At 42.3% G+C, this 22439-nt stretch overlaps 3 protein-coding genes across 4 annotated transcripts; 1 reads left to right on the top strand and 2 right to left on the bottom strand.

Moving 5' to 3' along the window:
* Window positions 1-1349: 1349 nt before the first annotated feature.
* mmachc (metabolism of cobalamin associated C) lies at window positions 1350-3830 on the bottom strand. The gene is made up of 5 exons (XM_079740404.1): window positions 3616-3830; window positions 3310-3507; window positions 2987-3142; window positions 2704-2880; window positions 1350-2279 (listed from the first exon to the last, which is right to left on the bottom strand). Exons 1-5 carry the CDS (start codon window positions 3811-3813, stop codon window positions 2088-2090), a joined length of 921 nt encoding a protein of 306 aa, XP_079596530.1. The 5' UTR covers window positions 3814-3830; the 3' UTR covers window positions 1350-2087.
* An 88-nt stretch (window positions 3831-3918) lies between these two features.
* On the top strand, window positions 3919-11658 carry LOC307078194 (uncharacterized protein). The gene is made up of 12 exons (XM_079739887.1): window positions 3919-3967; window positions 4604-4681; window positions 5229-5271; window positions 5444-5613; window positions 5806-5887; window positions 6396-6579; window positions 7787-7860; window positions 7984-8060; window positions 8167-8267; window positions 8409-8497; window positions 9398-9550; window positions 10152-11658. Exons 2-12 carry the CDS (start codon window positions 4616-4618, stop codon window positions 10328-10330), a joined length of 1218 nt encoding a protein of 405 aa, XP_079596013.1. The 5' UTR covers window positions 3919-3967; window positions 4604-4615; the 3' UTR covers window positions 10331-11658.
* Window positions 11659-11912: 254 nt separating this feature from the next.
* On the bottom strand, window positions 11913-21718 carry LOC307078195 (uncharacterized protein). 2 transcript variants are annotated; one of them, XM_079739888.1, is made up of 5 exons: window positions 21432-21718; window positions 18643-18912; window positions 15940-16503; window positions 14575-14714; window positions 11913-14399 (listed from the first exon to the last, which is right to left on the bottom strand). In XM_079739888.1, exons 1-5 carry the CDS (start codon window positions 21568-21570, stop codon window positions 14355-14357), a joined length of 1158 nt encoding a protein of 385 aa, XP_079596014.1. In that variant the 5' UTR covers window positions 21571-21718; the 3' UTR covers window positions 11913-14354. The 2 variants fall into 2 exon arrangements, with proteins under 2 accessions (XP_079596014.1, XP_079596015.1); XM_079739889.1 differs by lacking the exon at window positions 18643-18912.
* Window positions 21719-22439: the final 721 nt, after the last annotated feature.

Below are 22439 nucleotides of genomic sequence, written 5' to 3'. Positions count from 1 at the left end.
CAGTTGATGCATCATGCAGTGTTACCATCACCACTCTGAGGTTTCCACTCGTCTTTCCTCCCTCTCTCCTCCACTTCTCTCATCTCTAGCCTTGCTTCTCTCATTCGTCTTCACACCCAGAAATCATACCCGAAAGATTAACTTCCCTGCTTTTTGCTCTGTTTGTAAATCTTTCCCTCCCTCCTCCAAACCCTCTCCTACTTGCAGTCCTGTCCCTGCCAGCCCTTGCTTTGTTGCTAGCGTGCTGTTGCCCCCCCGCTTCCTCTCTCCTCTGCTGTCTAACTAGTGTGTGGGTGGATTGCAGTGCCTCACTGGTCCACTACTCATGAAACACCACTCATCTCTCTTCTCTGCTTTTTTTTTAATAACATCTCACACTATCCAACTATCCCATTTTTTTTCTCTACATCCCTTCTTTAGTCTGACTATGTTCATCAATGTGATTCAAGCTGTGCCTATGCTGTCGGTCTTCTGTCAAGAGTTGGTTCACGTGAACTAGCGTCATGATGGTATGGATCTCTGCATGGAAGAGCACCAAAAAAGCACCTTGTGCATGTGTGCGAGTCTGAGACACCTATCACCATGAACTGAAACCACACTTGAAATGTGGATTTAGTATGCCGATTTCTGAAGCCCTTGTGAGTGAAGAGCAAGGCCTCCGGACTCCAGGACAGCAGAGCGGTTCATGGTTCTGCTCTACGGCTTTCTTGACAGTTCTGCAGCGCAAGCAAAACTTCAGCAACCGTACCAGTGCTTGCCTTCTGGACACCATTTGTTCTCCTCTGCTGAAGAAACAAAGTTGATTTCCAAGAAAGTATAACATCATACACACATTAAAGTATAGTCAAGGTACACGATTCAATCATGGTGGAAGATATCATTGAGCTTTAGTTTCAGGCGCACTAAGCCATGTATGTAGCCAAAAATAGATTTCGATTTCGAGATTCATCATGGCGAGGAAATAGTTCCATGAGTAAAAACGTCTTCTAACGCAACCATACTCGAAATGCCCTGATTGACAGCTCTGCCCTTATGTGCAGAGTTGGCTAAAGTCCACACATACTCAGATATGGGTAAGGCAGAGGGGGGATAATGTAAAAAAGTGTTGGTGGGGGGAGTAAGGGGGGAGAGACAGTATCTGTGGGAGCATAATTAACTCTGTGGTTGGCCTCTCTGCAGGCATGCGGCACACTGCTCCGAACTGCTGATTCAGCAACCAGTGGAGAAATAAATGAACATTGTGGCGAGAGAGAGAAGCGGAAGCGAGCTACCCATGGAAATAAACAGCAAAGAGAGAAGAGATTGAGATTTAAACACAGAGCGATAGGAAGGAAGGAAACAGGCAGCAGTTAAAAAAGTGATGTTTTTAATTAGACGGGGGGAGATGGGGGGCTAATGCGCAAGCAGGAATGATGCCTTTCAATTAATGCCTTAAGAGATTCAATAACATTCATAACATTGACGTTCTAAAAAATATATTTTTTGTCTGACACTCATCTTACAAGGGATTCCGTGTAGTACGCCAGGTGGATTATCAAAAGGAAAACAGTGACATCTAGAGTTTTAACAGTAAATGTGTAATCTTGAGTTCCTCTGGTGAGCCTATGAAGTAGGATTTACTTTATTCATCCCAGATGGTAAATTAGTGCTGACGTAATCAACCAGTCATTAATTCTCTGACCTTCATTCCTCTTGTTTTGGATAGTAATGCAATGTACCATTAAAAAATTTATGTTTTTTGCATCATTCATACCATATCTTTCATTGTTTCAGATGCTGACAGTTGACGGTAAATGCTGTCTAAAACAACATTATCAGGCACTTACCCTCTTGAAAGTGAAAAAAAAAAGGGTTTTAACATCCAGTCACAAAACATAATCAGTATCTTGGGGTCCAACTGGAGTGCTGGGGGCCATGTCCCGGCTATAAGACTGATGTTTAAAATAAAACAATCTAAGTTTGTACAGATGTACAGTATATAATCCCAATCAGAAGCAGTATGAGAAGGCACTGCATTATGCAGCAGTATGGACGTGTACTGCAATTAGGAGAAGAGATCCGGCGTGGACGGTCCGATCGTGGTTCATTCAACCGTGCCCAGTGTGGGGGATAAGAGACCCCGAGGCCGGGGGTTCCAGCTGGCTTCCGCCCTCCTCCTTCTGAAGGAAGCCCCATTCCTGGAGCAAGGCAGGGCGCTGGGCCGGGCGGGTGGAGAAGTAGTCCATCTGCCTCTGGGAGTACCTCTGGACTGGAGGGATGATATCTCTATATTTCCAGTCCTGGGAACACCAAGCAGCAGGCAGAGTGTTAGTCTCTGACCCCTCTTTTGTAACTAACATCATGTTGCAGAGAACGTTAATGCTACCTTCAAGCACCGGACGGCATGCATTTAAGGAGTAGATACCACAAATGTTAAATATTGTAAGTAGCTAGTGGCAGTCACCCAATCTGTATCTGCAAACAGCTTGCTTAGGTTTGGATGGATTTGAGGGGTTATATGGAAATGTATTTTGTAATTTTTTGATTTACATGTCATTTTTGATATACGTGTTATATCAAACACATTTTATATATATATATGCATACAATATCGTTTGAACGGCTGCCATTATGATTTAAACGTTGCTTCCACTCTGTCAAAAGCCCTCTTAACGACCCCTTAACTTTCCACTTGTTGACCCGACAAGGCAGCAAGTGCTTTACCTGCCAGCGGAGGTTGAAGTCCTCCAGAAGCTGAATCCTGGCTTCTCTGGAAGGAACACAGTCAGGAGGGCTGCGCTGCAGGACCTCACACCCCACCTGCACACCCTCAAACACCAACAGGGCTCTGATGGCGAACCAGCCCCCAAACCGGGGATGAATACACACCCCAAACTTTTTCTGTAGGCATAGAGGAGATGCATAAAAACAAGATGCTCAATGAACCGTTAAGATTGGAAATGTTTTTAGCTTGCAGAGAAAAATCCCTTGGCTATGTTCATATTACCTTGTCACCCCATGGGTGGTCCGTGACATCTGCTTCTTGGTAATAATAGGCCGCTCCAGCCACATGGGCAGCTGTCTGAGCCAGGAACTTTGGCTTCCTGCTTGCGGGAAGCATCTCATAGTCGTAACTCACCTCCACCTTCTTTCCCGGGAAAGACTGTTGGAGGGGTTGGTTTGTAAAGTTGCAGAAGGAAAAACCCACACAACCAAGCACAATGCAAGTGATATTTAATTAACGTACCGACCACTCCTTCCCCACCACTCCAAACTCTTCTCCCCTGTTACTCCTTACTTACTATACTACCAATAGCATTTAATCATTACCTGTGAGATAGCAGAGTTGATGGTGTGTTTGACACATTGGTCTATCGGGTCCGACACACCCTGACAGCATCCCTTCTCCATAAAAGGCAGGAATGCTTTTTCAAACATGTCAGGTGTGCTGAGTACCACCACAGCCAAAGTGTCCTCATGATGGGGCTGGCGCAGAGGGGCGGGCAGTACGTCGTTGTACCAGCCGATCTGTTTTTTCGAAACACCAGACGAATAGACACTTAAGTCGTTAACAAACGTTTTCATTAAGACTCATACTTTGCATTAGGACATCAATAATTGTGCGGACAACCATACCTTTAGTGGGTGACTTTCAAACCCCAGATTTGAAATAGAGTCATCTAATAAACGTGTAACAGTTTCAAAGTTGACAGTGGGCGACGCCATTGCTTCTGAATGCCAACGCGAACCAAAGCCTCGTAGTTGGTGATTATGGAGTAATATGATGTTTCTTTCCTGTGGTTTGAATAACGCGAATGCCTCTTGCTTTCTCATTACGCACGTTATTATGAAATATGTTACGTCGGAGTGTGGGACTCCTTACCAACGTGCATTACGCACGAGTCTAGAACCGCACGTCATCTACGTGTTACGTAATGACGTCGATGTTATGGGCTCCTGGATTTAAAAGTCGATTGCACGTTATTTTGTAAGTAGCAAAGCTGTATTCGGTTATAGCAATGCATGTCGCTGTATTACCTAAACAATAGACCATATTCAAGAACCTATGGATGTTTTGTGCTGCCAGTTTCGGCATTGTGTACTTATTGACGCAGATCTTTATTTAGGACAAACCCTCCTTTAGCTAACGTTAAGGTTTTGTTTGCTAACGTAAGATAACTATAATCTTTGAGGTAAACCGTTTAACCATGTACTGGTTTATACGTATTTATTGTGCAAACAACGCAAAATCAGATCAGATGGACTAAGATCACTGACTCCGAGTCTCCACCTTTGTTGAATGGATAGGGCTGAGTTGTCATCACCACATTGGCAAGCACGACCATTGTAATTCTTTCTCGTGAAGTGTCAAGTAACGTTACACAGTACACCAGGCTGTTACTTGTCCCCGACAGCTGTGAATGCGGCTCGGGTTACTGTGCCACCACATCATCCGTGGCTCTGTGGCCCATCTGTAGCTCAAGGTTCATGATGTCATGTAATTGTTGCCCCCAGTACAATGGATTATGGACCCTACGGTCACATATGGGGCTATGGGGAAATCAAGTAAACAATGCGAGAAAACAAATACTTTTTTGACAATTGCATGTGTTTATTCTTTTAGTCCTACTGCTAGATGAACTGGGATAATCAGCTGAGCTCTATCCTGTCAGCTGCAGATGACAGCGTGGCCAAGATGCGGGTGGGTTGGACACATGAAGTGATCAAGATAAAAAATAAAACACATTTATGCTTCCTTCTTTGATTTAATTGACTAGTTTAGAGATTGATTAACCTCTCCATGCAAATATAATGTGCCACTTTCAAATCTTAACTGTAGATGGCGGTGTAGCTCCACCAAGCTACATGCCATTGCTTTAAGGCTAACCCTGGACGATTTAGTTGATCAGTTTATGCCTGTAGAACAATAATGGTTTAGTCCTGTTTCCGCTCCTGCTGGTAAAAGGTAAAAAAAGGCTGATGTAAAATCTGAATATGTCATTGCACTTACTGTTAATAGTGCAGATAAACATAATTGCTATGTTTATTGTGGTCTGTGAAGTATATGAAAAATGGCAACATTGATTCATAAATGGTAAACAGATTCTATTAGACTCGAGGGTCATTCCTTTTGTAAGGAGGCAAAGCACCGCAACATTATCCAATAAAAGGACCAAGTTCTTAAATTCACTAAATTTTAAATAGATACAAAGGATATCCTGTGAATATCACTTTTTTTTTTTTCACAGGAAAGACTGACTTCACCAGGGAAAGTCTCAAAAGGAAGTCCAGGTGGTTAGATGCAGTTTCTTACATGACTGAAATAGTAAAGGATGACCTATATATCGGTAGTTTCTGGCACAAATAAACTCAATTAGCATTTGTGGGTGGTGTAACAACTGGAAAAAATATTATTTAGACCAGCATCCTCCATGCGCTTCTCCTATTTCCTCTCCTCTGTCAGATCTGTTTCCGGTGAGGGAAGGGCGTTCTGACCCAGGATTGGACCCCCTTACTCTTCCTCTCCTTCCCACCAGAGCATCCATGCTCCAGCAGCCCTCCTCATCTCTCCCCCCAGAGGTTCAATGGGCAGACCTCGCTGCCATCCAGACTCAACTGCAGCTGCAGAGCCAGGTGTGTGTGCCTGTATGTGTGCATTAACTTGTGCAACAACCACACTCAAGGACTCCTGCTTGTATCATTGATTTTACAAGCTAGAGCACGCACTACGTGGTGAACATTTAGTCAGTGTGTTTGAATAGCTTATGTTTTCTATTGTTAATGCAACAGATGTGTTGTTACAATTCTTTTGAACCTCTCTTCAAGGCACTTGAGTCTCTCACCAAGAAGGTTCAAAGCGTCGAGAGGGAGAGAGATTCTCAGCAACGCCGTATTCGCCTACTGGAAGGTAGTTTCACAAATCAGACTAGGTTCATATCTGAATGCTGATTGCAGCTGAAATCTGAATGAACACAGCATTTTACTTACGTAGGATTCACCTTTATTTCAACCTATCATTTTGCAAAAGGTGGGGATATTTTAACGTGTAATAAGCGCACACAAACTCGACTAGCAGTAGTAAATGGTCAAAGTGTCTGTAAAGGTTTCAGTTTTTTACCTTTAGACTTTCTACTGTGGAAATGCACAATTATTAAAACTGAAGCGTTTTCTTGAGAAGTCTGTAACAAAACTGGAAGCAAGGCGATAGATTTTCCAGCCCATGCCTACGGATGGATCCGTGATTTACTGGAAATTGTAACCGCTATGTGGCCTATTATCGTACGTCTTCACTTAGTCCAAATGGCTGGCTAGCTGGCTCATTTTGCAGCCTCACATAAAAACACCACTCAAACCACTCAACAATTATATTATGAATAATGCAAATGTTGCTCACGAAGTGATGCCATGTCACCCAGAGGAGATCTGCAGCCTGCGGGAAGAGTCGAAGGAGATGGAGAGAGCGAGGGATGGCACGAGGAGGGGTCAGAACCCAGGGACTGAGCGGATGATGGAGCAGTGGAGGAGAGAGATCGGACGCGAGCTGAGCACTCTCCGGGGCCATATCACCAGGGCTACGTCGCTAAGCAACCTGGAGGAGAGGTAAACATGGGGGTGGGGGTTTACAGAATCAAACTATTTATTCTAATTCTCCCCCTCTTATAATTGAGCTGTAGCTGTACGTTCACAACAAAAACTGTAAAAGATGCAAAATCGCTGAATAGCTGAAAACGCAATGCGATTTTGCTTTTCCATTTAAAGGAGCCGCGCTTTTTGCCTGCACGCTCGTAGTTGAGGCAAGTGCTGCTGCTGATGCCGAGCCACAAAAACACAAGATAGTCATAAGTTTGGTCAATAGAAAAAGAATAATAAGCATAAATACATGAAACACTGAATAACTAATTAATGGAGTAATTGCTTATATGCTAGATTATAGCTTAGTCGATCACTATCGTGTGTGTGTGTGTGTGTGTGTGTGTGTGTAGTATTGTTTATTATGGAAAAGATCCGCTCAACGGGAGCATTTGTGCCAGGCAGACACACGGCAAACGGACAAATTAGAAATATTTTTTTGTGCGGTATCTCCCTGCTTCTGAAATGCGCGCAGATCTCCACCCAACGCTCATCCGCTGGTTTCCACCAGCATTCCACTGTGCGACCAACCCTGTTGCATAATGCGGATTGCGTATGCCCTCATACATTGTTGAAATCATATGCTGGATGCTTTATTCTTTCTATGTGTTTTTTAAGTTAATGATCGGGCTATAATAAGACCACGTTGGCTATGCCATCACGGACAAATACGATGCCCTGCAATAGCCGCAATTATTCTCTCACGCACCATGATGAAGGAACAAATGTGTGGTAGGAACTAGGAACTAAAGTTCTCGCGCATGTTTATTGGGACCCACGCCGGCGAGAGGCATCTACATTCCAATTGGCTGGCGGTCATTTACAGCCGAAACGCTACTAGCTCATTTGCATAGAGTTGAGCTGTTTTCAACTCTCATTTACAGCTTTACAGCTTTAAAGCTGTCGCTCAAGCGTTTTATCGCCCCGATCGCTTTATTGCTCATGTCTAATGGAAAGTGAATTTATCGTTCAAAACGCTTTACAGCTTTTGGTGTGAATGAATAGTAAGACATGTATTTTTTCACCTTCCTTCAATGAGGTTTTCTTCTTTTCAAAGTGGCTCATTATCCCCTAAGAATTGGGTTTTGTCCCACGAAACAAGACAAAGATAAAACCCAAGAAAAAGTTTGAGGTTCTTTTTTTCTTTCTTTGTTCCTCTACTCTACTCTTTTCACAGTTTCAGTTCAAAGCTCCAGGGCGAGGAGCTGCAGCACCTGCGAAGGGAAGTAGATCAACTGAAGGCTCGGCTTAGTGAGTCACACACAAGACCACTCATGTTCGATACCGCTCTGCCGGCTGGGTAGTGGCGCTGAGCCTGCTCTTTTTCAGCGCTTCTCTTTTCTTCCTTCATGTCTTTCTTCTTCTGCCAAACAGGGGGACAGGAGGAGGACATGTTTGTCCAGCAGTCGGAGGTCCGAGAGACCAGGAGACAATATGAACGCAACTGCAAGGTGAAAACGCTTTTGAAGCTTTTGTTGTTGATGTTGTTTATTGTTGGTTTGTTGTTGTTTATTTATCTAGCTTTTTTTTTTTTTGTTAAACCCTCATCCTGCCCAGATGCTGGAGCAGCTCACAGACACTAACAGAACGCACGGTTTGGACCTGGCCAAGACCGAGACGCAGCACACTCGCACACAGCAAGAGGTCCGCCAGATCAGGTATATGCGGTGTAAGCGCATCTGCGGCTGTGGGTGTGTGTGTGTGTGTGTGTGTGTGTTGGTTGTCATATATCATAAACTGATTTTATTCAGTCTCTTGCTTGGAACAAACTAAACGTACTGTTCATGTCTTCTCAACAGAGTAAGCATATCAGACCTGAGAGATGAGGTCAGCCGTCTTATGCTCAGAGAAGAGCGACCCACACCTGCAGGGCCGCCACACACATCAGGTTATTCGCACGCATACATTGAAAACACACACGCCCCTTCCGACATTACAACGGGTCATCAGGTCATATGACCAAGGCCTCCTGATCATTGAATCCTCCTGATGTGTGTGTGTGTGTGTGTGTGTGTGTTAGGAATGGGCATGATTAATCAACAATCGACTAATTGATCATTAAGAATTTCGTCAATGGCGTAAAATCTTCGATAAAACGATTGCACAAAAAATATCCTCGCACGGTGTGTCTTTTCACAATTTCCATTCGTAGTGTTGTTAACCAGAGAAATAGTCTGCCAAAGACGTTGGCGTTGCTTAGCAACCGGACACGCTGGGGTTGATAAGTTACCGGACTACTTGCGGAGTGATAAGACGTGAATCAGGCAAAAAAATCCACTTACTCACTTCGGTGTGCATAAAAGTACCGACCGACCAATTGTAATGCCCTGCAATAGCCGCTATTATTCTCCCAAGCACCATGATGAAGGAACAAATGTATGGTAGGAACTAAAGTTCTCGCGTATGTTTATTGGGACCCACGTGTAAACGCGGGAGAATTGACAATCAATTTTCATTGCATTTTGAATATATAGCATTAAAATAGTTAATTTTAATATAAAGATATTAATGATTAATCTAAAATTTATCGTTAATTCTCCCGACGATCGACTAGGACAATTTAATCTAATTCCAATCCCTAGTGTGTGTAAATTTGTGGTTGTGCCGTTTTGACTTCTATGCACTGTTACTTTTGTTTCTTTCTGTTATATTTTGTTTCTTTCACTGTGTGCCGGCTGTTCTCTCATCTTTCCACTTTACAGCCCTTTAGTCAGCTAGTAATTATTAAATTTGCTCTACAAATAAACCTGGCCTGGCTTTACAAGTCTTTGTTTTGTACGGACCCCAGCCTCTGTGGCACCAGGTCCTCAGCCCCACAGCAGCCGTGGTCCGGAGCCCAGGGGTGAACAGCCCCCCTCTGATTCTGAGGACTTCAGCCCCACGCCCAGCCTGGCCGAGGTCAGCTCAGACGACCTGTCGTGGCTGGACGACCACGAACCAGGTAAGAAGCGAAGTTTACTGAACAAAGCGTCTTTTGTTCAGCCAACGTCAACCCTTTTTCCGTTGCGGTGACACCCATGCATCAGTATGTTCCCGGTCTACCTCCCCCTTGTTCCCTCCCCCACACATCTGTTAAGACCCGCTCTGCCTGATCCATGCCATCAATTCTGACTCATTGTGGAGACTTTATCGGTGCCTGGTTGGACGGGGCCGCTCATTGCTATGCAGTGGAGAGATCATGTGGGCAGAGCAGAGGAAAAGGGGGGGGGGGGGGGGATTACAGGAATAACAAATTGGCCCATTTAAACCTCTCTTTAAGGCGGTCAAAGTATTTTCCTTATCAGGCAATCTCTACAGTCATTCTCTTTTCCAGTGATTTTTGTACACAAACACAGTGATACACTCCCAGTCTTTTTTCCAAGTGAAACATTTCAATGCGTTTTTTAGTTCAGTTTGTTTTTTAGTCGTTTGCGCCAAAGAAAACCTCAAAGATAATCATTATTGTATCAGCCAATTCTCATCAGAGCAAAGAACTGCCGAGGCACATAGGTAAAAGTGACCACTTAACCCTATTGAGATTTCCTGTCCTCCCTTCTGTGTAGCTCCTCGTCACAAGAGAGTACCGTGCGTACGTCTCAGCACGCAGTCCAGACGAAGTGACATAGCCGGCCCAAGCAGCGACCTGGGGGACGACGACGATGATGACGACAATGATGAAGATCTAGATGATGATGACGTCCACCTAGGGCTGGGATCAGACCTTAGCCTTGATGACCTCTGACATTTTTCAAATGTCATACTGAAAGATATGTTAACTTTGTTCCATTTGTTCCTACCAGAGGTCAGCTACACTCATTACTTTGGTAAATGATTATGGTTAGCTTGTACAATTTTTTTATGTATTCTAATGATGAGACATTTCGTTAATGTCTAATTTGAAGTGACATGACAGTGTCAAGAATCTGTTGTCCTGAATGTATGAGGATAACTGAAAATGGTAAGCATATTTTATTGAATTCTAAAACTTGAAACAGAGAAGGCTTTGGTCGTTAGTATCAACCCACGTTACGTGATCTTGTATTTCAGTAAATAATCGATCAAAAGGTGTTATTGAAGAATATTTGACCCGGCTAGCTTGCTAGTCACAATAGCAAGGCCCTCCATCATTGGGCTGAGTCAGGTCTGGGTTGTCTGAAGTGGATCCTGTCTGAGGAACACAATCAGCAGTGCTTTGCTGGCTGATATGCATCAGGAGATTAATGTGCTTTAACCATCTGCACATGTAGAGGATGACTGTATTCTGGGAACAAATTGCCCAAGGCAGCCGCCAATTTGCAGATGCAGTAAATTGTTCTCCCACAGCAACTATTTGGTTTAATTCTGTCATCGTCATGTTTGATTTGATTTTAATTGAGTGACCTGATGTCACATCAAATACACATGTATTATGATACGTTCATCAAGTGTGTGTGTGTGTATATATATATGTATATGTGTATGTATGTATGTATGTATGTATGTATATGTATATATATATATATATATATATATATATATATATATATATCCTGTATGGAATACGATTTTTCAAGTTAGTGTTGAATGAATCCCATGAGAAATAGATATTTTTTACCAAGTGTATCTTATTGCCTTGAAAAGCTTTTTCTTTTTATGAAAACACCAAGTTCAAGCTGGCCAGAATGATATCCCCCTCAACAACATAAATTTATATTATATTATTATATTGCTGACTCATCAGTAAAGTAACCCTGCTGTTGATGGTTTGAGCGATACACATCCTTCCTAGGTTAAGTCCCACCCTAGTATCCTGTTTCTCTAAGAAAAGCCTCTCATTACAGAATAAATAACAGAGGTCAAAAAAAAAATCATATCCAATCTCTCTTTGGGCGTCATCCAAAGATGTTTCAGGCCGCTTGTGTTTATTTTGAGAGAGCAATATATATGATTCATTAGCAAAGAGCATTTGTGTGTTGTTGTGGACTGATACTGATGATGGCCTAATGACCGGATGAGTTGGGCTGTTCTCTTGCAACTCAATTGCATCTATCAACCACTGAACTGTAATAGAAAAAACAAATAAAGGAGCTTTTCGTGTCTGCTTAAACAAATTAAGTTTGTGTTCAAGATTGTTCTGTTGCCTTTTACGTGCCCTATTTAAATCTTTCATTAAAGGTTTATTCATAGGAAGTCCCTCAAACATCAAAATAGACTAAGAGAGAAACAAGTAATGCAGAGCATGGCTTAAAAAATAACTTCAATCAAAAATCAAGAGATCAGGCCATTATCTACAGCAGAATTGAAATCCTGATAATGCAATGAATGATGTTAACACATTAATGCTGTAATGTAAAAAATAAGCTGGCGTGTTTAATTTATAACTACACATTGCTAGTCATGGAACATGTATTATCAAGCAACTACACAACAGATAATGGCAAGTTAGTTTTAGGCAGTGCATTAATAATTGGCACGTTTCCCGATTCAATAAATGCACGTTTGTTCTTATTCACACTCAGTGTTTAACTTAACGCGTACATTTTTTTTATTTCCTCAAGGTTCTAGAACTACAATCAATGGAAGATGCCTTGCAGTCATCTCTTCATAAAGTTGAAAGTGTTAGCGATATTACTTTTGTTTTCTATCGATTTGCCTGGCTTGATGCACCCTTCATCTGTAACCAAACAACAACTTTTTTTCTTACGTATGTAAAAGGGGGGCAGATTATCGCTTAGATTTGCCTCGATATGAATGAGTGACACACACAGGAATCTGCTCAGGCACATTGGGCAAATTCAGGCATGTGCGAGCTGCACCAAAGTCCTATGTGTCTGCTTGTGTAGGGATGAAAGCATTGCACTTTGAATGACTGGTAGAGCTGAGAGCATAGAGCGTGGGAATATGAATACAATACAGACATACACAGTATACAATAAGAGTCGTCCCTACCCTGTACAAGGCACTATCTTGGACTATTGATCTCAGGAAAGAATACAAAATAAACACTAAAGCAAAAGGAAGTACAGCAGTATTTTGCCTTCAGTAAAAACACTTAAATACCCTCTACCATATCGCCCCATGCACATTTAAAAATATGTGTAAACACATAGACAAACATGCGAAAGTATGCACACACACACACACACGCGGGCACGCGCAAATATATACACTCATACGTGCACACATACATACACACATACACACACACACACACACACACACCTCACATCTCAATCACATAAACTATTTACTTTTTTCCCTTTTCTGCAATCCTTTAAACATAAAGTGCAACCTTGTAAAAGAGTAAATACCAACGAGATTACCTTGTTGATATCCTGCTTCCTATCAGAGATTAGAGTCCTCCTCTAGCAAGTACTGATGCTGCTATCACCCTATTTTTTTTTACATCAGTGTTTTCGATAATTGGATGTTCACACCATAACACCTGACTATTAATAGACACTACCAGAGCAATGCATTAGATTGGCTAAATGTGAAGTTTTAATTAAAATTGTCGCGCGAATGATCGCAAAATCAATTTATAGCAAAGTGCAGCCATTATAAATTACGAAGCTAAGAATGAAGAACAGATATGGAAAACAAATGTATCATCGTTAGAGCACTATAAAACATAAGTGAAGGCAGTTGTTCATCTAATGTTTGGATGACCAATGTAATAATAACACTTTACATTGTGTTTTATATAATAGCACAGACAGACCTTTGCTTAGGATTTGTCTTGTTTTAAAGCTGATCCATACTGTATTTTAAATGTGTCTACAGTGGTTAAAGGTCTACAGTATATAGAGATGATGTTACCTGATCATGCTAATGATCTGAAATGTATGCTAACAGTGTACAAAGCCTTTCACGTTTTTAGTTTATTTTTGTCATCTTAGAATAGGAAAATCCCAAAAGTAATCTAGTGTGTAAGTACTCTTTAAACGTACAATCCTTAACTGATGCATGACTACAGTTGGATCCAATAGCATGACCCAACCATGGTGTTTGGTTTTGGTCATTGGATAGTACTGACATGCCATTTTTAGCGTTTTAAGATCCTAATACATCCCTTGGGTATTTTGACACAACAAAAGCTGACCCTTCACCCTTACCCGAAACAGAACAACTTACTGCCATGCATCAGTTAAATAATTGTTTAATACCCCACTCAGGCCTAGTAGCCCAACGATCAGACCTTTAAAATGGCAAGCAGCAGGGAAGTGGGGCGACCAAGGCTGATCATGGATGGATCCCTAACAGGTTACCACTACCTTCCTCCAAAAGAAACTCATCAAACACAGTGGAGACAGCCATTGTGAACCCAGCCAGCTGGTGCTACTGCTTTTTCCTTCTTAAGGACACGTGAATGAAGTGTGTAATTCCGCCCCATGTCCTTATCCTAAGGTCTCTTAACATAAACCCTCAAAAACAATAAAAAAATAATATCAAAGGTGTTGTTGCCTAAGTTGTGGTTGTGTGGTAAGGTCTCACAATCTATAATATATATTTATATATAGTTGAGCATTTATATTTTGTTAGAAGGATCCTCCCAACATGGGCAACATCCTTATTTCTCAAATGCCATTTCAGCCGCCATCTCTGAGGATCTAGAGACGCACATTCAACTGAACTTACAGACCAACAGGCATAACAGACCTAACCCGGTATCCCTTCTTTGTGGTGCAGAGAAAGGAAAGGGCACTCTTATCGAGAGACTTCTGTGAGGTTGTGTTGGACTTTCAGGCCGTCTGGTGGCTGCTGCCTGTCCCTCCACCCTCTCTCCATCAGTAGCTGTACATGGACAGAGGCGTGTCCTCCATCATGTCATCCTGCAGAAGAGAGTAAAGACACGAGACCCACGTCATTGTAGTCCCTCACCACCGTCATCAAATTGATTGGCCTAGATTCATGCTCCTCGCCCAGTAGCATATAATCCTGATGCTGACACTGCACACTGCATACCTAGGGTGATGTAGCTTTGTCATAGTAGATAGTTCTGCTCACCATCGGCAAGTCCTGGAGCCTGTGAAACTCGGGCCGGTTGTCTCTCCTGCGCAGTTTGAGGAAGAGCAGAAGGGTGATGACGACTGCGGTGGCGATGAAGGCCGACACCAGACCCGCCACTAGGGGGTCTACGGCCTTCTCTGCAGGAGTCAAGGGAGAGTCCATCCAGTCAATCAGAATAAAAAAATCTTGTAATGAATGATGTATGAATGTAGTGTTTCAAACAAACACACACACACACACACACACACACACACACACACACACACAGTTTAACCTAAAATCCGATAAACGCCTAAAAAGTAATGTGGATTCTACCCCCAAAACCAGAGCACAGCCACAGCACGCTGATATTCTTCACATGGAATTACAAGCGCTGTAAAAGTCATACAAGTGTGTTTATTCTGGAAGTGCACGTGAAGCGTGCACAGTGTGGCCAAGCACTTAGGGTTAGTTCAACAGGAACTGTGGATGACAAAGGATGACGGAGCAGAGAAAGGCAAGGAAGCAGCCGGAGACATGGTGGATTAGTTTAATAGTTAGTGTGCTGGTACTTGGCCGGCCCGTTGTTCTGATGTGATGTTTAATTGTCTTTTCTGTATTCATAGATTCTGTCTTACATTCGGATCTTTGCATCGTTTGCAGACATGCATAATGCTTGTTGAATAAGAATCTATTTCTGTGTATGCCCAACTGTTGCTATGAGTGGACTGGCTTTGTGTACTTTAAATACATTTTTATCCACCAAGCAACCACCACATTACAGCGAAAACTCCCTGTTACTGATTTATGGTTAGAGGCAGAGGGCCAATCCGTTTCCCCTTAAAAAAAGAACAAAAAAGCAAAGAAGTCAGGGAAAATCATTTCATGCCTGGTTTTACTAGGAAGGTCCACTGTGAATGTTTTATTGTTATTTGCATAGGCAGAGGAAAAAAGAGAGACAGAGAAAGACAGAGGGACACAAAGAGAACGTCAACAAAGGGGTGAGGTGAACAGAGAGCATCCATGTCTCTGGTCACATGACAGTCCAGACCTCAGACAGAGCACTGATTGTCCGGCGGCCGATTGTGACGCCACTTTTACAATTAGATAACAGTTGGGTGGGAAGCACGCCTTTGTGTATGCATTGTGTGATGTTTCTTGTGTTTATTTATGTGTAAGTGATTTACACTGTCTGTTCATTCTTTTGTGTGTAAGTGTGTATGTGTCTGTGTGTGTGTGTGTGTAGAGGCAAGGACTGGCTTGTCCTGAAAAACAAACAACAGCATCTTCTTTGTTCCTAAAGCCAATTCTCCCCTGGGCTAGTGTAGATAACATGGCGGACAGTCCCCTGACTGAATACAAAACAAATATTTATCCACTTACCAGTGACTTCCACGCTGAGCGGAGAGGGGGTGTTGTTATGTGCTTTGGCCTGGGTGGAGGAGCTGCTCGATGTGGTGGTGGATGTCGCCAGCGTGCCTGCCCTGCAGGTTTCAGCAGCGATCTTAGGGCGTGCAGAGGAGAGCTCTCCGTGCTGCTGGGTACTGGCGATATCTTTTGTGGGTTCGGTGGCAGGGATCGAGCCGGCACTGGTGCTGCTGGTAAGGGCAGTCGGTCCGCTAGGGTGGGAGGGTGTGGGTGCGGGTGTAGTTCTGATGCTTGGGGCTGGGTTGGGCTGGTGCGATATGGTGGTAGGTGTGCTGGGAGTTTGGGTGGAGGAGAGTGTCTGGGAAAGGATGAGGGGCTCTGTATTTTGGGGGGTGGAGGTAGGAGTGGTGGTGGCAGTGGCGGTGGTAGTGGCGTTGGCGTTGGTGATGGCGGCAGTGGGGGTGGCGGTGGTGTTGGTGGTTGAGTTGGAGAGGGTAGTGTTGGAGGAGGAGAGGTGGTGTGAGGTTATTTCAGCCGGGGCATTTGGCGATAGCTTTTGTGCATCTATGATTTTAGTGCCTGGAGAATGGAGAGAGAGCAAGAATAGAGAGCGTGAGGTAAGGAGGTAAAGGAGAGAATGGGAGAGAGCAACATAAGAGAGAAGTATGGGGACAGATGTATAAGTGTTATAGTAGTAATACATTTGCATTGAGAATACATTTCCAAATAACAAAGAAACAGCAAAGGTAGTGTAACAGCAACATAACCCATGTACCCAAGACAAAAGAACATATGCATAAGCTGTGAATATCAAATCCAAGCAACAGAAGCCATTATAGAATGTAGCATTAACTTGCCGCCTTTCTCACCCAAAGTCGCACTGCATTAAATTATTGTGTTCCTCTACTTAACAGCCTTGTGCTTCCTGCTTGGCTGCTGTTTAACATTACTCCGCAACTCAGTAAATTAACCCGTACTGTAGAGTGTAACTAACCCTCAGAATGATTTCCAATTGTTCCTCCACACTTTTGATCTCCATCCATGCTTCTTCCAATTAGTATATTGTAATTTTGTTAGTAAAACGAATAAATAATGGCTTGATTCAAATTGGACTAGATCTGACCTCCATTTTTCATACTTATTGAATATGCCTTTGTGTTTATCCTACAAGCTGTGTGTGTGTGTGTGTGTGTAATTGTAGGAGAGAGAGATATGAAGAGAGGAGGGTAGGTTAGGACTCAGATGATAGGAGGAGGAGGAGGGTGAGAGTGAAGGAGACTGTCAACACTTGGAAACCTTTCCTTGCTCTGCGAGTGTGTGACTGTTTTCTTAACAGGCTGAGATAACATTTGTTAAATATAGCTTTACAGCCCCATGGGCCGCCATGCTGGGCTTCCTATGATATATTTCCCTGTCCACTGCCCCTGGGAAGAGACCAGAACAATAGGACTGTGAGGCAATGTTGTGTTTTCAACAGCTGCACTTCACTTCACATCTTAAAACAGGGTAATTAATCAATATAATATGGATGTAGTTATAAGACACTGGGATTTTGGTAATTGTGAAAAAAAATTCCTGTGGGAGTAAGTTAGGTGATTCACTTTGTAAATGTTGCCACACAGGCCCAAAACTGGACTTTTTCCGTTAGTAGGAAATCAGTGGGAGAGACTGACCCCTGAGCCCTTCGACCGAAAGTAAACTGCATCACCCACTCTTTGTGGCTGGACTTTTTGGTTGGGGTTGGGTTTGGAGCCGTCGCTTGCTTGTTAACTGGTCAATTTCTTGCCAGTTAACCACAGAATACAATCGATCTGAGCTAAATCTGCTTTATATACAAGGGCACAGCTCTAATAAGAGCCTGGTTCAAATATAATGGAAATCAGCACAGGCTGTTGTACGAGATGGAGATTGCAACAGAATTTAATGTTTTTATTCGAATTACAAACTGTTCATCATATTGGCTATTAAAGGCATTTTATGCATGGAACAGCCTACATGTAGTCCCTTAGAGCTTCTTGTGCAACTGATATAGTGACATATGGTTGGTTATCCAACTCAATACTTGCCAACTGGTTATCATACTTTGAGATTGGGTACTGCATTAAAGCTAAAAAAAATTGAATGCAGTCGAATTGTTGAGTTTGTGTTTAGATAATATTTTGCAATGGCTTTAAGCCAATCAGAATCAAGGACAGGAACCAAGTAGTGAATTAAGATGTAAGTACAAGGAGGTATCAAATCCGTTATTAACTGCAGTCTTTGTTTATTGTTGGTTGTCATAGTCTAACAAGGTTCTGTGAGAACGATGGAAACGTTGACTGAAAGCAGGAAGTTGAACCAAGTCTTTGTAGAAAACAACGATTTGCGTTACCGTATCCATCATCAATGTTCCCTAAACCAAAATGATCTCCCTGCTTGGTACATCTTCTTTGCAATAACGACTACTTTACTATTACTATTCCGGCATTTCTTAAAGGATAGGTAGCAGAGGAATCTTGTGTTGAGATTTCTTAGCACATTCAGTATCAAACCAGAAGGTCTCAACTGGGAGAACCTGCACGCAGTGGGCTCTCCTGCCCCAAACCGGCACCATGTATTGAAGGTAATCTGTCAAAGCTACGATTTTTTATCATCAAATTTTACAATAGACATCCACCACTGTATCCATTATAATGCTACCAACAATGGAAACAAATTTCAAATGAACATCATAGTTACCATTGCCTGTGTTATTTTCCTTAGCTTTGGGTGGGATCAGTGTGCTTGGGTCCGAGACGGAGGTTTCATTCAAGGTTGTGGAGTTTGAGTAATCCTGGCTCACATGTAGCACAGGGGTGTCCACTGTGGCATTCTCAGCTCCTGCAATTGGCTCAGATCCTCCATTATACGAGCTAGAGGATGATGAGGGTGATGATGATGGAGGTTCATCAGCGTGTAAGGAGGAAACGTTCGTATTGTTCAAATGATCCACTAAGGAATGTTCCTTCCCTGGTGGAAATGAAAACAATGATGTAAGAATCCATCATAGTCTGCAGTTGTTAGGATTTAAATTAGTTTTAAAAACAGCAGTGGAAGACTTCATGCCCCTTTTTTCAATTTCTTTAATTAAATACTCAAGTATTCCTTGAAAAACACATAACTGACCTGAAATAAAATATTGTAGATTGCACGAAAAAAACAGCAGCAGACAGCTGTACAACGACTTCATATTAGGCCTACATTTGTTAAGATCAAATGAATATGAACCTGCAGTCCAACTATGTTATAGCAGAACTTATATTGGGAGATGGCGCAGAGCCTAGGCCGGAAACCAGAAACAGCCTTTCCTGTTTCGTTACAGAGATGAAATCTATTAAGCAATAAGCTTTCAATCCTGTATCTAGCAACATGAAAGGTTGAAACAAATACGAAGGCGTAAAATAGGAAACACCCCATATAGTCGTTGACCCATATTTGAGCTAGTCTGCCATCAGACTTTTGAGGTCTGATTTCTTAAGCTACATGGATATAGCTTGCTCCCTCTCTCTAACATTTGTCCACATTATTTTTCAACTGCTACTGCATTTGCATCCACATTATCTGCTCCTTTGACTGCTCTTTGATGAAGACCAGAGCACTGATGTAATGTCATTACCAGCCAGTAACACAGTTCTGTGGTGCCTCTCATTATCTCTGTAATCACTCAAGCCCATCTTTTAATCCCTCTCTTTCTCAACATCCTTCTCTTTCTCTCTCGTCACCACACACACACACGCACGCACGCACGCCGCACGCATGCACACACAACACACACACACACATACACACACACACACACACACACACACACACACACACACACACACACACACACACCCCCCCCACACACACACACACACACACACACACACATTCTCTAATACACTCTCAACCACATGCAAACACTGGTATTCTAGTCTGGACCTCAAGAAAATAGAACACAGAATAGGAAAACAAGACAGTCAAAGATAGAAAGATGAATGTGCAATATTGGCCTTGTTCCATATATGTACACAGCTTATTACACCCTGTGTGTGTGCGTTTGTGTGTGTGTGTGTGTGTGTGTGTGTGTGTGTGTGTGTGTATCAGCAATTAGGTGTGTCTAAGTGTCAAAGAGGGAGAAATGGGGAGAAAGAGAGTGTATATGTTTGTGTGGCGGGAAATGGGAAATTTATAAAAAGTGACACTGTTTCCCGTCTGTATACTTCTGTAAACATTAAGCAAACTCATGCACACAGTCTTTGGGCAAATAACTGCAGTTCACTCCTTGACCCTGGCAGGCAAGGAGCCAGCAGCCAAGCGCTTCTGTAAGCAGCTATGTACTTATTCAACACAGTAGGGGCATGCCAGCAACCACTCTCTCTGTCTGAACAATACAAACACTCTAATAATAAACAGTGGAAGAAGAAAATAAACATAATTAACTGCCGAATAGCTGAGGTGGATCCCTTCAAAGTCGACTCAGAGATAAAAGCGAGCATCAACCCATTTTTCTGATGCGCCACCGACTGTAAATGCAAAAGGTCATCATGGTTGAAGTAATGCAGTGCTGTGCTGGCCTTGGCCTTTTCATGTCTGTTTATTTGAGGGGTACTTTCTATTCTCTTTGTCTGCCCTCACATATCCTTTCATGTGCTTAGCCTATTATGGTCTATCTTAGTTCTTTTCCGACCCTGGGTTCCTTTTAGCACAACTATTTATATGATCTAGACTACCTGTAACTAATAAATTATTATATAACGTCATTAGCCACTGGACCATAAAATGCCACAGAAAGCTTAATATACTCCATTAATGAAACTACATTGTCCAGCTAAGTGACAGCCAGGATAATGGGGATATGTTAGCTAGAATCAAGACCCACTCTTTTCCCACTTATTTGCTCATAGCTTCTTTAAAAATGTGAATAAAGATAGGCTACAAGAGGAGAAATTTTGAATTGGGATAAGTGTTGCAAATATAAGAAGAAAAGGGTTTAGATAGAATAGACTGATAACAACTTTATAAATCCCCCGGAGGAGATATTTCTTTGTTAGGCTATAACATATATAAATATACAACTAGGGGGTAAAGCTAAGTAATTAATCGATTTCGACTTTTGTGTTGTTTTAGAGGCAATGAGAGTAATGACTCGGTCATTAGATATATATTTCTCCATTATGTATCCTTTTTTTCTGAAATAGGATGAGGTATCGCAAAGGATCCCAAATGGATAAAAACAATGACGTGCTGGGCTCTTATAAAGGGAAGTGTTAGAACGTGATTGGATTCTAGATAAGGTTAATACATTGCACAATATTTCAACTAGCATCAGAATAACATAATACTGTTCGCGCACATTAACAAACAACGCACAGAAAACAAATGGCAGGATTTAAGGCAGGTAAGATATACTGTGTGTAATGACACTTTTAAAAGCAGCCTTAAAACGACCGGAGAGTATATATCCATCTATCCATTCCAAAACAGCTTTAGAATAAATAACCTACCATTATTGAGTGCAGAGTCCACGTGGACGAGCAAAAGTGCCCAAATCGCGACATTTAGCAGAAACTCCATCTTTGAGGTTTGATTATAGAGTGAAGGAACCCAGCAATTACTGGCTCGCGGTGCTTTTATTTTGCTCATCTCCGTGGGTATATTGATCGGCGACTCTATAATCCCTATACTGTACACTGCTACTGCAAACACCAGATATCTTTCCCTGGCGGAATGAACGGCGCCGCTCTGAGTGCCTCTTAAATACAGTGCCACGTGTTCCCGAACCTCGGCGCCGTCGGCGGACGACGAAGCTGACTCATCCGTGTTGGAAATAGTCAGTAGTATGCATCATGACGCGCACAATGAGACGTAGACTTGCACGAAAGGCCACATGACATGACGAGAAATTATGAAAAATACTTTGTCTGATAAACAAATGATGTGTTTTATTTCTGTAGTCTACTTTTATCACTAGAGTTTTTTAAACGGTTAAAATACAAATGCTGCTATAATTCTTCATTGTCCCTGTGATGCTTGATTCGGATTTCGGTAGGTTAACTAAACATCATGTCAAACATCAAGGGTTAATCATAAGAGGTTGAGTTGCTGCTCTGTAATGTTTATATTGAGCCACATGGGGACGCTGTTGACCAAAGAAAAGAAAACGCACCCCGGAATATTTGTGCATAGGCCTATTAACTCGATTACTGAGGGCATGAATTAGCTGAAATATCAATTGGTTCATGAGACTAGCAGCATTCACGCTTGAATCACATAATAATATAGGTTATTACAGGGAAGATGTAGTGCTCAGTGTCATACATAGACAAGACAAGAACATTTGAAATCATCTTTCCTTTCAAGTTTTGCTATCATATGGTTGAGATTTTGTACTTTGCACTACAGGTCGAATACATTGGGTAAAAAAATGATAGTGTTCACTCACTGACTCACCAAGAGATGCAGCCCCATGTAATTGGAGGAATGACACGAGCTATCTGATTGGCCAGAAAGGA

The sequence above is a fragment of the Pollachius pollachius genome (assembly GCF_949987615.1).
Source record: "Pollachius pollachius genome assembly, chromosome: 7".
NCBI lineage: Eukaryota > Metazoa > Chordata > Actinopteri > Gadiformes > Gadidae > Pollachius > Pollachius pollachius.
Note: the sequence above shows the minus strand (reverse complement) of the source record. Positions and strands in the feature narration are given on the sequence as shown.

What these genes read in the sequence shown, in the direction of transcription:
- mmachc (XM_079740404.1), bottom strand. Translation starts at nt 3,813, where the DNA reads ATGAGAAAGCAAGAGGCATTCGCGTTATTCAAACCACAGGAAAGAAAC. An exon ending in TTGAAAGTCACCCACTAAAG is followed by an intron (nt 3,508 to 3,615) that starts GTATGGTTGTCC and finishes TCGAAAAAACAG; the next exon opens with ATCGGCTGGTACAACGACGT. An exon ending in ACTTCAACCTCCGCTGGCAG is followed by an intron (nt 2,280 to 2,703) that starts GTAAAGCACTTG and finishes TGGTGTTCCCAG; the next exon opens with GACTGGAAATATAGAGATAT.
- LOC307078194 (XM_079739887.1), top strand. Translation starts at nt 4,616, where the DNA reads ATGAACTGGGATAATCAGCTGAGCTCTATCCTGTCAGCTGCAGATGAC. An exon ending in CTAAGCAACCTGGAGGAGAG is followed by an intron (nt 6,580 to 7,786) that starts GTAAACATGGGG and finishes CTCTTTTCACAG; the next exon opens with TTTCAGTTCAAAGCTCCAGG. An exon ending in AGGGCCGCCACACACATCAG is followed by an intron (nt 8,498 to 9,397) that starts GTTATTCGCACG and finishes TACGGACCCCAG; the next exon opens with CCTCTGTGGCACCAGGTCCT.
- LOC307078195 (XM_079739888.1), bottom strand. Translation starts at nt 21,570, where the DNA reads ATGAGCAAAATAAAAGCACCGCGAGCCAGTAATTGCTGGGTTCCTTCA. An exon ending in GGACTCTGCACTCAATAATG is followed by an intron (nt 18,913 to 21,431) that starts GTAGGTTATTTA and finishes CATTTCCACCAG; the next exon opens with GGAAGGAACATTCCTTAGTG. An exon ending in GCTCAGCGTGGAAGTCACTG is followed by an intron (nt 14,715 to 15,939) that starts GTAAGTGGATAA and finishes TGACTCCTGCAG; the next exon opens with AGAAGGCCGTAGACCCCCTA.